Here is a 15,254-nt window from a genome sequence, read left to right on the forward strand (position 1 = left end):
CAGACATATTGGAGCATAAGCTTTTGTGGGTGAATCCATGAAAGCTTATGCTGCAATACTTCTGTTAGTCTATAAGGTGCCACAGGACTCTTTGTCGCTTTTTATAGGTACCAGAGGAACTCAGTGCAAAAACTTAGGCCTGAGAAAGATTTAAGCACCTAGGAGCTAAACGACAGCTGAGTGGGAGTCTTGTGGATCTCAGTGGTGCCTAAAAATGGAACTTAGATGCCAAATACTGTCGTGAATTGAATGGATTTTATTTTAGATTAAGAGAACAATTTAAAAGAAGAACAGAAGATAAGGTCTCCATTTGGTGCATTTCCAGACTAACAGTCTGCACTGAACTATTCACAAAATGGCTGGGCGTCTCAGTAGACAGATGTGTCCTTAGAGATTTAAAGGTGCAGTACAAAGTAAGTGATGATAACAGTAAATACCCAAACTAACTACTGCCAGGTGTTTGTTTCCATTAATGTATCTTTCTTTATTTTTGTTTGCAGATTGTTTTACAGGATTCATAAATATACTGACTGATATAATTTGGCGCATCACAGGTGATTTCATGGCCCCTGATCTTGTCTGCAGAGTTGTTCGCTACCTGCAGGTACAGAAACTATTCAATATCTAGTACCCACAGCTGCACACCCTGACTAGATAAGAACTCAGTCTTGTATCCCAATGCACTGTAACATTAAGTGCTTGTTAAATTGTTGTATAAATGCCCTTAAATCACCCCCATTCATCAAAGAAGCTAACAAAACTGGCCTTTAAAGAATAAAGCATGAAAGTTTAACTGCTTATATATTAAATGGTAGATACAACAATGGAAAAAGTCATGGAGGTGCAAAATTGTAAGCAGGTGCAAATTCCATTCAAGACAATAGATTTGAATTGCTTACACCAGAGCTGAATTTGTCCCAGCATCTTAGCCATTAAATGTATGTAGTTCCCTGTCTCCTACTCCCTAAGCATAGGAGCTTTTTAGAAGTGCCATTTAATGACAAAAACGCCAGTATTTAAAAGTAATTAGTCTTCATGGGAGATTTTGCAAAAATCAAAAATGTCTAAGAGACCCTTAATTCACATTGATCTTCCCTGGGAGCTGGGTGCCTAACTGACATTTGTGTCTTTGAAAAGCTCTCCTTTCATGTCCCGTCCCCCCCACCCTGCCCCAATCCCTATTTCTAATCTCAGTCCAAAAATAGCAAACCAGATTCTGATCTCACTTAGCCTGTTGTAAATCCAAAGCAACTCCACAGAAATCAATGCTGTTACTTCAAATTCACAGCGATTTAATTGGGAGCAAAAATATGGTCCAGTTCCAGAGATTATCCTGAACAGTGAGGTTTGCATTCTCATGAGTAAGGATGTCTACTGGGTAGCAGAAGGCTCAAAAACAATAGTTATTTATTAGCTGGCCCAACCATATCTTCTTGGTAATCCCACACATGATTGAAGTTTAATCATGAAGAATGATGGTATTTAATAGGGCTTCTGTTTTGTGTACAAATTGCATGTCTGATTTTGTGGTTGTTGGACCTTGCCAATTGCAACAAAATTTTGAAATGTGGAGAGGAAATTATAAGTGAAAGAGCTGCAAGAGTGTATGCTACTTAAATAGTGTATTCATACTCATCAATCTAAAACAATTCCACACAGGGACATCCCAAATGGAATCTTAGGGACAGATTCTACCACTCAGTAACCCCTTAATCAGAGGGTAGTCTCACTGATTGATTTCAATGTGACTACTCATGGAGAAAGGTACTACTCAAAGAAACGATGGCAGAATCTTGCCCTAAGTGTTTGCCATATATCACATACTGAGAAATCTGGGGGAAAGGGAGGGAATTCACAAGCAGGTCTTATGTCTCTAAAGTGGCCTCAACCAAAATTTAGATCTTCATAATACCTGATGAGCTGCCTACATTTCCACTGGCAAAGTCCTAAATTTCTGCCAATGGACATGCACACAACTACCTCAGTCTTGACACCACTACTAGTTTGGCATCTAACTTGCACCTAAACTCAAGGAGGATTCACAAAGTGGACATTGCCTTGATGGCCTGGTCCAGCAGATGTGCTCAGAAGCCAGTTTAAATAGTCACTGGAGTAAAGCCTTGAATTTGGGCTTCTCACTCCAGGTGGGAGCCCTAGCCCCTGGGTTATAGAGTCAGTCTCTCTCTTTCTGGCCAATGTCTATTTAAGTATTTTAGATAAAGTAGCACAGCTTCAGCAGAGACCTGTCCCTCACAATACCCTATAGCCTAGAGCATTCTCATACAGTGGGGATTTGAACCTGTGTCCCCTATACTGGGAGTGAGTGCTCTTGTTTTTGGGCATGGGGTGGAAGCAACAGCGCCTCCACCTCAGATTTCTTTCCTGAGGAAGGACTGACCTGATTCCACAAGAGGATCCCAAGTGAAGGGAACCACTTCATTCAGACTCAGACACAGGCAGCTAATTCCCTTTGATGGGTGGGGCTTATGCCACATCCCTCTTCTCAGCATTTCCTATTGGCAGCTTGGGCACCTATCCACTCATTGTGCTGGCTTTTGTGAATCTTTTTTAGACACCTAACTCTCCCCATGCATTGTATAGGAAGCCTGGGTGCCCAACTCAGGGCTGTACATTTCACACTAGGTGCCTAAAAGTTAGGCACTGCAATGCTCAGTCTAAGTTCCCCTTGTGAATTCTACCCATTGTAATTTAAATTGCTTATAAGTGTTGTGTTTTTTTTCCCCTCTTCTACCTCAGGTTGTCCTTCTGTATGCCTCAACTTACGTTCTGGTTTCACTCAGCATAGACCGTTACCATGCCATAGTTTATCCAATGAAGTTCCTTCAGGGAGGTAGGAGAAATTTTGTACCTTGCTACTGCTCTAGATGTGGATTAAATATCCTTATTTCGCTAAACAACTTTTCGATGAAAGCAGTGTTATCATGATTAGTGTACTAAGATCCTTTATTAATTCCTGGTCTTGGCAATATAATATTATGCAGAATTAAACTATTTTAAAATGTGTAAAGGTTTCCCATTATCTTCCAGCATTTTCAGAAAAGAATTACTATACACAATGGACAAAAAAACTGTCCTTAGTGCAATTCCATTGACTACAGGCATCACAGCAGGGATTAATTTGGACCATTTAATTTAACATAGTGTTTGAATGAGCTTTTTCAATGTAAATACTTAAAACTGGGAAAATAAATACATTATTAAATACAGCATGAGCTCCTCCAGTCTGTTAGCTCATTATATGAAATTATTGGGGTTGGGGGAGGTTGAGTTTTAAACATCTGTAAAGGGTGGTTCTTTTCCATGATAAGTGACATTCAGAAGGTGTGGAGAGATGTTGGGAATAATTTTATTATTTTCATTAATTTTACAACATCCAAAAACATGCTGGCTGCCAGGGCCGGTGCAAGGATGTTTCGCACCCTAGGCGAAACTTCCACCTTGCGCCCTTCCCCCCCCCCACACCCGCACCCTGAGGCACCTCCCCCATGGCAGCTCCCCCCCTCCACCCTGAGGCACTTCCCTTGGGGCAGCTCACCATCCTCCGCTCTGAGGCACCCCTCCCCCCCACCCAGATCACCCCTGCTCTGTGCAAGAGCACCTCAAGCATGCTGTGGCCGCTTCACTTCTCCCACCTCCCAGGCTTGCAGCGCCTAAGCTGATTGGTGCCACAAGCCTGGGAGGCGGGAGAAGTGAAGCAGCCATGATGTGCTTGGGGAGGAGGAGGGGCAGGGGTGAGCTGGGCGGGGAGTTCCCCTCCGTGCTGCCCCCCCCCCTTGCTTGCTGCAGGTGGCCATCCCCGTGCTTCCCTGCCCCAGCTCCCTCCACCTAAATGCCGACGGCGACTGGGGCGGCTGAAGATCCAGCCGCCGCGGTCACTGCTGAAGAAAATGGTGCCCCCCAAATGCCAGTGCTTTAGGCGACTGCCTAGGTCACCTAAATGGTTGCACTGGCCCTGCTGGCTGCTGTACAATACAGAAGGATGTTTCCATACTCAAAGAGTTTACAATATTAAATATGATGTGTTGGGGAAAAGAAGTAGGGCGGGGATGAGGTGAGGAAGAACAAGGATTAAAGCAGTGATTGTTTTCTTTAAGATATGCTTTAATCAAAACTCAAATTATTGTACTCATTACAGGTGTAATGGTAAAATCCTATGGCTTGTGTTATGCAGGAAGTCAAACTGGCTGATCTAATGGTCCCTTCTGGTCTGAAAAAAAGATCTGCTGAAGTTAAGGGGAGCTGTTAGGTTCTCAACGTTCCTTAAATTCTGACCAGCTATTTGAGGGCCTATCTGTGTAGCAGGTGAAGCTCACTGCCACAGTATCTTCATTTATGAACTAGAAAGAGCAGTAGTTATTAGACTTCCCCCTCGGTTTAGGAGTTTAATTGTGAGGAATTTATAAGTTAATCTTTGTAGAGCACTTTGAGGGTATAAATAGCTACAATACAGGCTTCATATTATAGCAAATTATTTACATTAAATAATTAATCCCATATCATATCTCTCTTTTCCTTTCCTTTCCTTCCCTGGGGTGGGTAATATTCTTTGTCCCATGCAGAGTGTATCCTTGACAGGGTCAATCAAGTTATCTCTGTATTTGATACAAAGAGCCACAGAATAATTTAGCATATTGAAAAGAAGCAAGCCTATTTTTTCGAACTGGTTGCTATTGAGGTCAAAGTTTTGCACGCTGCCTTACTATGTCTACACTACAATGGAAGCCTAGGCTCAGACTCAGACTTGAGCACAAACCTCCTTTCTGTCTGCACACAAATCTCTCAAACTCAGGCTCAGACCTAGGATCGCACGAGGGTGGAGGGTTCAAGCCAGAGTCAAGCCAAGACCCAGTGTTCAAGCCCTATTGCTTTGCAATGTAAATGCAGCCAGCCCTGCCCCCCCCGACTTGGGAGTTCACTAGAAGTATCCAACAATCCCATGGGCCAATTTCCTTTGCCCTCTCTCTCTCTCCTCCCCCTCCCCCCTCAAGAGCCACCAATTGACTCCAGGGAAAGGGAAGCAAACTGCCTCCCTTGTAGTGCGGTAGCTCAGTGAATCAGCGTTTAACCCTTCTATTTTATTCTGACTGCCAAGCTGCAAACGCACCTTGGGAGAGCCTTCTGCTTTTAGAATGGACACAGATGAGAAAAAGTCCTTTGCAAAGCATGCTGCTTCATGATCACAGGTGCATGACTAGATTTTGGTTAGTCAGTGGTATGTAGGGTGACCAACTAGCAAGTGTGAAAAATCGGGACAGAGGGTGGGGATAATAGGTGCCTATATAAGAAAAATCTCCAAATATTGGGACTGTGCCTATAAAAATCAGGACATCTGGTCACCGTATAGGTATGATGCCAGCCAAATAGTGAATTTTAGTAAGAGAATCAGGAGTGACCGCATGAATACCAGCAAATAGCAAAGAAGCAGGCAGCACTGGAAATTTACCAGGCTGATGACCACTGAAGAGAGCAAATTAAGCAACTCAAGACTGAGTACCAGAAAATCAGGGACTAGAACTGTACCTTGGGCAGGGGCGGCTCTAGCTTTTTTTACCGCCCCAAGCACAGCAGTTAGGCAGCCTTCGGTGGTGTGCCTGTGGGAGGTCCGCAGCTTCAGCATACCTGCCACCTAATTGCCGCCGAATCCAGGGGACCGGCAAACCCCCCGCAGGTGCTACGCCAAAGGCTGTCTGATTGCTGCTTTTGCAGGGACTGGCAGAGTGCCCCCTGCAGCTTGCCAGCCCAGGCACACGCCTGGAGAGCTGGTGCCTGGAGCTGCCACTGACCCTGGGTAACCCTCTGACATCAGGCCTGTTTGATGAGTTTGACCAGGTGCAGGGCACTGGGCTGGGCATGGAGCCAGTGTGGCAGGATGACCTGGTCTGTTCGGATGGCAACCTGCTGTCCCCAGAATCCAGCACAGGAACTGATGGGAGCCCACAGTAGATGCCAAGTGAGGGCAGTGACCTGATTCCACTGCTGACACTGGTCCCAGAGCCCAGCCTACAGCCCAAGTGTCTACTCTGCAATTTTATAGCCTCCTTAGCCTGAGTCCTATGAGCCAGACAGCTGAGCTGGGTCAGTTGCAGGGTTTACTGCAGTGTAGACATACCCGGAGAGGCTCCTTACTGACCCTTGCTGGGTTTTGATATGCCTGCAAAGGTATCATTCATTTTAATCCCATCATGCAAACCTCCAGGAGGTGTGTTTAATTCAGTCCAATTTCCATATCTATATCACGTAGCAAAGTGCAACCTTAGATTAAGACCTTGCCAAGTTTATTTTTCAAAATCAACACTGTCCAAGTGTGGCACTACAGAAAAATCCCATAGGTACAGCTTTAGAATGCAAAAGCAGGTCCTGTGCAGATGGAAGATGTGCTGTTTTATGCACAAAATACCAAACTACAGTTTCCATGCACATCCACATTAACCTTAACCTTTTCCACACACCAGTACTTGCCTGAACTTTCATTCATATGACCGTGGGCACTCTCAGCCCCAGAGATAGGTGAATATTTGGTAGTGGAGATATAGATTCACATTCTCCGTCGCATTCAGAGGAGAGAGGTGAATATTTGGTGGTGAAGATATGGATTCACATTCTCCGTTGCATTCAGAGGAGAGATTTGAATCCACATCTCCCACCTCCCAGGTGAGGATGTTAAGTTGTTCTTAAATATTCACTGGACAAAAGTGTAAGTATTTATACAAAGTAGAAGAGCTTCAATAGACAACTGGAGAATAGCCTACAGCCTGATGGTTAGGGTACTTGCATGGGTGAGGAGATCTGAGTTCAAGCCCCTGTTCTAGGGTTGGGTTTCAAACCAAGGTCTCCCACATCCTAAGCAACTGCACTAAAGGTTACCAAGGGACATGGTCTTTGACTCTCTCCTCCTGCTACCCCCATCTCATCCAACTCCAAAGTTGGCCCTGAAAATCTTTTCCCCAGTTGAAACTAAATGGATCAAACTGACAAATGGCTTCAGGTCACCCAAAACTGCATTTTTCATTGAGTAAACTACTTGGCCTGCATGACTCTGTGCCTCAGTTTCCCCGCTCTGTAAAAGGAAGAGAAGTATACTTAACATCCTTTGCGAAGGAATTCAAGATCTAGTGCTAGACCAGAGACTATGGTTACTATCTTCAGGCTAGGACAGGAAAGTGCTTTGAAAGAGGTTGCGCTTGGCATGTCCTTTACAAAAATTAGTTTTGACAGTAAAATGAGTGTTTTACTCTCACGTTGCATGGGTGTTAATGACTATAGAAGGTGCAAGACAGTGGAAAATCAAGTCCTGCCCGTAGCCTAACCCCAACTTTTACTCTATACACATCTAATTCAATAACAAAACACATCAGAAATAATAAAATATGCAATAAAGAATGGTAGATTAATGATCATCTAGAATCAGATGGTTTAAACTGTTCTTTCATATTTAGAGAGCTGTTCAAATATGATATAATTAATCCTCAAGCATATTCAGTGCGTGATACTGTCTCAGTTTTATACAGGGAAAATGGAGCTGAGACACAATGTGACATGATCAAAGCCATAAAGAGTTAGTGTCAGAGCTGGACTTAGAATTTATAAATTTGAGATTCCCAGGTTTTATCCATGACCACTACCATACATCCAAATCTCATTTTAAACCAGCAAAGTCAAGATTTTATTTTTTGTAAAAGAAAAGCTTCTCAAATCTGTCAATTAAAAACATCCTATTCAGAGACAGGTTTTATTTATACTTTACATAGTCTAGTTATAAGATACTCCAGCCACAAGGCACTGGAGCAGTTACAAAAAACAAGAACACATATAAGGCAGCTACCCTGTACTGGCCTGTTCACACAGAAATGTCTAGGTCATGTTAAGTGGTGCTTTGAGCAGTGGCGGATTAGCCACTAGGCCAACAGGGGGCCCCCGGAAAAATGGTGCCCCGCACCATGACCCACTCTGCCTAGTGCTCCTGTCGTGGAGTGGGGTTGAAGCACAGGGGCATGCCCTGCTCTTTGCACCTGCTGGGTAGTGGGAGATGCCCCCACACCTTGAATCCACTTCCCGACAGGAGCACTGGGTGGGCAGGGCAAGCCCCTGCACCCTGACTCCATTTCCCCAGCGAGGGGAAACTGCAGGCAGAAGGGGTGAGGAGGGGCCCCCACTTGCTCTGGCCCAGGGCCCCACAAACCCTAATCTGCCTCTGACTTTGAGCATGAGCTAGCTGGCCCATCAGGAGTTGTGGGTGGAAGCTCAAGTGTTGCAGGCACTGGAGCTAGTATTGCAGTGGGGACACAGCTACTCTGTGCTACTACTCTAAACACTGCAACACAACACTTGAGCAGCACAATGGAACTGCTCTCACTTGAGCGAGGCTAACTAAAGTGTTAGCTTGAGTGATCCACACCAGAGTTAACGCTCCAGCTAAGACAAGCCCTTAGAGAAAGCCTGTGAAACAAGCCCTGCCGTGTACTCCAAAAGCACAAGATTTGTTGGAGCCAGGGGCAAGGAAGAAAATTCCAAAGCCTATTAATAGAAATTTTCATTAATGGCAAACAAAGAAAAACAAACAATTACAATACAAAAACCAAGCAAGAGACATGGATTGCTCAGAATGCTACTTTAATTTGTAATTAGGAGATTTTTAAAAAGGAAAAGAAAAGTAATGTCACTGATGTGCATTGAGCAGGATCTCGCATGACCACATCAGAGCTCTGGACATAAACAAACACTTTGCATTACACAGCGCCTTTCACGCCTTAATTTCAAAGCTCTTCAGACCTAGCAGACCATACTCTGATGTACCCCCACCACGAGTGTTTCCATTGATTTCAGAGGGACTACTTGAGTAAGATACTGCTCGTGGTAATTAACGGTATTAGAATCTGGCCATAATTAAACACGTGTGATGCCTGTGCAGACAAACATACACCCTGCCTTAGCGAGGGACAACAGTTAAGTATTATTGTACCCATTTTACTGGTGGGCATACTGAGAAAAACTGGTTATAGAGGCCAAAAGTTAGAGCTTCATACTCCTAGCTCCTTATTCTAATATTTTAGCCACTAGACAACCTTGTTGCCTCAGTTCTTTATTGTAAATAAACAGTTCCTATAGAAATCTGAGATAAAGACCTTGAAAGTTATCTAGCCTGTTTTTCTGCCAGTTCAGGTTTTTCTCTAGAATATTTTCTAGCACTTTGCCTAATCGAGTTGCAAACATTTGGACTTTCAGCCTCATTCCCTGGTTAACTGAAAGATCTGTCAGGAAATGATTCCCAATATGTACCCTCAATTTTCTTTTCATTAAAACGTAATTCTTACCACTCAGTATTTCTTTACATAATCCTTCTCCCTGCATAATATTTACCTCCTGCACCTAACCCTCGTTTATCTAAATCAGTGGTTTTCAAACTGGGGTACATGAACTCTCAGCAGGGTGTACACAAGAAAAATCCTTTAATGGCGGACAATGGATTTTATTTAGTAAGACTTGGCAATCTAATTGTAGATATAGTATGACCCTATCTCAGATAGGGGTAAGCAACAAGTTGGTAGCTCTCAACCAGAGGTCTGGAGCCCCCTAGAGGAACTTCAGCAAGTTTCAAGGGGGCATCCAAGCAGGGCCAGCATTAGAGTGGCTGGGGACCAGGGCAGAAAGCTGAAGCCCCACTGCATGGGCCTGAAGCCCAGGTCCCTGTGCCCCACCGCCCAGGACTGAAGCTGAAACCTGAGCAATGTAGTTCATGGGGCCCTCTGTGGCGTGGAGCCCCAGGCCTGAGGCAGCCCATTAAGGCAGCCCTGGCTTTTATATGCAGAAAACCAGTTATTGTGGCACGGAGTTTTTATAGCATGTTGGGGGGTGGGGTGAGGGGCTCAGAAAGAAAAAGGTTGAGAACTTCTGCAGTAGACAACATTTGGAAAAGGGTATAAAACCTAAGCATCTGAAAACCACTGATCTAAATGTTACGGATATCCTCAAAGCACTTTAGATAATCAAGCTTCTATTGTGCCGATCATATGTAACATTTAAAAGTAAGGGTAAATATTATAGCTGATGTTGGTTGTTGCAAAAATTTTTAAATGCTTCTATTTACTTTCATAGTGCTCTTTTTAAATGATTGAGCTTCAAGGGGTATAGATTTTAAAAATAGCCTCCTGCTGGGCACAATTTAATGGGATTTTCTACTTCAGCATACAATCAGTCATCTGGGAATTTAGAACAACACTTGTCAAAATATCTGAGTGCCCAGGAAGTATAAGATATGATTTTCCTATAGACCTGTCTTCCTGCAATCCTCCAGCATTCTCAGTAAGTGAGATTCGTGGCTGCAGTAAGTCAGCATAGCTCCATTGACTAGCTGGCCCACTCTCTCAAAATTAACTTCGGTATCTACATCTTGTAGTGCTGGTTAAACAACCAGGGCCACCCAGAGGATTCAGGGGACCTGGGGCACAGCAATTTTCGGGGCCCCTTCCATAAAAAAAAGTTGCAATACTATAGAATACTGTATTCTTGTGGGGACCCCTGCGGGACCTGGGGCAAATTGCCCCACTTGCCCCCCACTCTGGGCGGCCCTGATAACAACATCTTTCCTCTGTCACCTGCAGGGCAAAAGCTTCTTTTGTTTCTGACATGCCATCATGTTGGCCTCAACCTTGCTTTGCCCAGGCAAGTGGGCACTTCTGCGCAAATCCATACCATCCTTGTTTGAAGAAACTTCTTTGTCTAGGTGATATCTCTCAAACCTTATATTTCTGACTTGTTGCCAGTGACCTGGGTCTTTGACAGAGCACTTGACTTCTTGATCAACTGACTTCTGTCACAAAAGTAACAAAAAAAAATCAACAATTTCAGTCATAAAATTAGCTGACAAGCTCCTTCCATTTTCAGCATCAGCCTGGAAATTAGAATTCCCCCCTACCCATCCTTCCTTTAGGCTGATGTATATGTCTGAAGAAACACCAGAGAAGGGCCAGGACCTATGCTCACAAAAATCTGTTTGGATTTGTTGAACAGAAAAGCAGGCGAAAGTTCTCATCATGGTGGCATGGAGCCTCTCGTTCCTGTTTTCAATTCCGACTCTGATTATATTTGGGAAACGGCAGCTATCCAATGGGGAAGTGCAGTGCTGGGCCCTCTGGCCTGATGACTCCTACTGGATACCCTACATGACTGTGGTCGCTTTCCTGGTATATTTCATTCCTTTGATTATCATCAGGTAAGAACCCGGTATACACAATGGATATCTGCTGAAAACATCTAGCTGGCAGGTGTGCCGGCAGTTTTTAAACAAATTAATTTGGCATTTGTTTTATACAAATGTTTTATCCTAAACGGATTTGATATAACCGATCCAGAGTAGAACTCCATACTTGTCCAGTTTATTAACAGTTCTCTGCTACTGTATGAGCCCCTGCACTTAATATTGCATAGAAGTTGCCAAGAGTAATAGTTATAAACATTTCTCTGGAAAAGAATAGAATCCACAAGTGGATGACTCTCCATAACTGCAGGCTTTTTAAAAGACTCCTTATAATATGCCGTCTCTCTTGATATTTATTGAAGAATATTTTTAATAAAAGAACTGAAATGGCATTTACTCTAGTTACCCTGAAACTTAGGGAGTGAGGACACTTTCAATTTCATGTTAGTGTATCAAAAATTGATTAGCAGAAGAGGTAAGGAAGTGTTCTTCTCTCCTCCCCCATGATAGTATTGTACAATTGGGTGCACAATAATAAATAAATACAATTTTATACTCTACTAGTAGATCACCATCCACCCACGGATCTCAAGTGTTTTAAAAACATGAATGAATTAAAATTTTTCTAACGTTCCAGTGAGGTAGGTAATTATTATTCCCATTTTGCAAATGGGGAAAAATTGAGCCACAAAAAGGTTATGTGACTTGTCCAGTGTCGCATGGAAAGTCTGCAGTAGAACATGGATCTCCTGATCAGGACTGGCTCCAGGGGTTTTGCCGCCCCAAGCAGCCAAAAAACAAAAAGAAAAGCGATTGCAATCTATGGCAATTCAGCGGGAGGTCCTTCGCTCCAACCAGGTGTCAGGGACCCTCCTCCTAATAGCTGGACATGCCGCCCCTCTCCGGAGTGGCCGCCCCAAGCACCTGCTTGCTAAGCTGGTGCCTGGAGCCAGCCCCGCTTCTGATAGTCCAAACTGCACTTAAGGGATTGGAGGGGATCGAATGCCTTCCTGTGAAGCATCCATCATTGGTCATAGTTAAGGACAGAATACTGGAGTAGTTGGACTGTTGGTTCATTTCTGCAAGGCAAGAATAAGTGTAAATATTCTGTTGTAAACTACATACTGTGACAAAGTTCCTCCTTTACCTTGGTGGGTCCTGTGCTCATTGGCAGATTTGCTCACCTCAGTGATCTTCCCCACAGTCTGGGTCAACTCCTCCTGTGTCTGATCAGGAGTTGGGAGGTTTGGGGGGAACCCAGGCCCACCCTCTACTCCGGGTTCCAGCCCAGGGCCCTGTGGGTTGCAGCTGTCTATAATGCCTCTTGTAACAGCTGCATGACAGCTACAACTCCCCGGGCTACTTCCCCATGGCCTCCTCCAAACACCTTCTTTCTCCTCACCACAGGATCTTCCTCCTGGTGTCTGATAACGCATGTACTCCTTAGTCCTCCAGCAGCACAGCCTCTCACTCTCAGCTCCTTGTGCCTCTTGCTTCCAGCTCCTCTCACACATTTCCTCTCCTCTGGCTCTCCCCTGCCTGACTGGAGTGAGCTCCTTTTTAAACCCAGGTGCCCTAATTAGCCTGCCTTGATTGGCTGCAGGTTTTCTAATCAACCTGTCTGCCTTAATTGATTCTAGCAGGTTCCTGATTACTCTAGTGCAGCCCCTGCTCTGGTCACTCAGGGAACAGAAAACTACTCATCCAGTGACCAGTATATTTGCCCTCTACCTTGCCTGTACCCCACTGGTTTGGGTCTGCTACAATACTTTCTGGACTGAGATTAGACTAAAGTAGTGGCTGCATCACTTCCAATATGCATTGCAAGGGAGACACAGCATGCAAACAACACAAATTTCAATAGATCTGGTGTGACCATTCATTACCTAATGGATCATGGCAAATCCCAAAGGGACGTGCCTCCTTGCAGCTCAAGGATCAACCAAATCGGTCTCTGGCTAGCTCCTAATGGTGGTCTGGCTAGTTATTCAGTTTATCTGTAACACTGACAATCTTGTCATGCCACTGAGGCCTTTTGGAGTCCATGTGATCACCAGGTGTACAGCAGCATTTCTTGATGCACATGCTTTGCAATTCATTGGTCTTTCATTCCAATGCCTATACTAAGAAAGCTACTGAAACCAAACCAGTGCTGATGGAGGCAGAATTGATACAGAGTTTATGTAACTAGTCCTATAGATCTGCAGCTTTGTTGCACACTTGATGTCACGATGTCCCCACAGAGGTCATAGAAGGTCCTGAAATATGGCAACAGCTTCTGTTACATGAGTCTCTACATTTTGCAAGCATCCTCCAGCACTCTCTGTGATTCTGCCCAAGTATTTGATAGTTGCCACCAGCTCAATGTCCCATCCAGAGAGCTAATATTGGAGCTGGAGGCTTCTTGATGGCAATGACCAGGAACTCTGTTTTATTCTGATTAATAACTAGACAAATGCATGCTGCTCCTTGCCCACCCAAATCCATCATCTGCTGCAATGATTTACCAGACGAGCCAACAAGACAATATTAACATAGTCAGAATCTGAAAGCAGAATGGTATTCAGCGCAATGCCATCAGCCGCCTCCTCAGACTTATGAATCAACCAATCAGTGCAGATGTTGAACAACTGTGACAAAACACAGTCTTGCTGAACTTCCATGGAGACAGGAAACCACATGTTGTATCTGCCACTGTCTCAAACACAGTCTTCTGTTCCATTGTAGGGCTCTATCAATGACACTATTTCTACGAATGCAGAGTTGTCTCTGCAGAGCCACAAACATACTCAATGCACTGAATCAAAGTCCTGACGGAAGTCTATAGAAAGAGCTGAATTTAGTAAGCCATGCACAGTAATGTTAACAAGAGAGCATTTTGAGAAGTGAATGGGTCCATCAGTGATGAAGTTTCACTGTGAAGTTCATGGGGATGGATATTTATGGACATGGCAAATTCCTGCATTTGCTCTTCAAAAGCAAATGGTTTCAGGACAAAGGTGCCTGTTAAGGATCTGCTCTCCCATTCGATGGGAATAGGATCAGGCCCTACATGTACTTGCTTTACAGGACTATTCCTGGGTCAAGTGTTTCATTTTTTATTACAATGTCTCATGCTTTAAGTTAGGACTGAGTCTCATCTCACATTGGTTTTACTACAGTGTAACTCCTTTTATTTCAGTTGAGTTACTCCTGCTTTACATCCATGTAAATGAGAAGAGAATCAGATACAAAGTTGTTCCTTTCCATTTCACTTGGAGTAATCACTGGGTGTAAGGCCCATGTTATACAGCAGGTCAGATTGGGGTGGGGAAACAGGTTAAGGCCAGAGGAAACTTCTATGATTATCTGAACAGGATATTTCAGCCATTTATGGCCTGGAAGCAGTTCAATGAAGACGATACTTTATTTGTATCATCTGGGACATTGGATAGTGACTAAGGTTAGGAATATTGACTATGTATCTATATTTCAATCATGCTTACTCTGGGTGACACCCACAACTAGCCTTTCCCGTACAAAAGTGAAGAAGCCAGACAGTACTGATCAGGGACGGCTCCAGGTTTTTTGCGCACTCAAGCAAAAAAAAAAAATGGGACGAGGAGTGCTGCCGCTGAAGCACAACCTCTCCCCCTCCCCCCGAAAAACAGAGTGCCGCCACCGGAGGGAAAAAAAAAGACTGCTGCCTCTTGAAAAGTGCAGCCCCAAGCAACGCTGGTGCCTAGAGCCGGCCCTGGTGCTGATGGCCCATCAGGAAAGACAATGGACCCTGGAAGAACTTAACCTTCCTGAGAATACTCCGGAGAGCCTGTAAGTAATGGCTGCTGTGACTCAGCAAGGTATACAAGGACATATAACCAGGCCATGTGACTCTGGACCCCACCTTAGGATGTTAGTTTTTTCCCACAAACTGAGTTTTGGACAAATGGTTCCGCCCATATGCTAAAGCTGTATAAGACAGGAAGTGACATCATCTGTTGTTCTTTACTCCCCATACAAGGAGACTCCTGGAAACACCTAAGGAACAAAGTCTGAACTG

At 44.2% G+C, this 15,254-nt stretch overlaps 1 protein-coding gene across 1 annotated transcript in view; it reads left to right on the plus strand.

Moving 5' to 3' along the window:
• Positions 1-15,254, plus strand: part of NPSR1 (neuropeptide S receptor 1) — a 99,661-nt gene that overhangs the window by 55,845 nt on the left and 28,562 nt on the right. The window contains exons 3-5 of the mRNA XM_050938047.1: positions 501-604; positions 2,758-2,851; positions 11,029-11,230. Of these exons, the coding sequence (XP_050794004.1) occupies positions 501-604; positions 2,758-2,851; positions 11,029-11,230 (400 nt within the window). The remainder of the gene's footprint in view (positions 1-500; positions 605-2,757; positions 2,852-11,028; positions 11,231-15,254) is intronic.

Source organism: Gopherus flavomarginatus, chromosome 2, assembly GCF_025201925.1.
Source record: "Gopherus flavomarginatus isolate rGopFla2 chromosome 2, rGopFla2.mat.asm, whole genome shotgun sequence".
NCBI lineage: Eukaryota > Metazoa > Chordata > Testudines > Testudinidae > Gopherus > Gopherus flavomarginatus.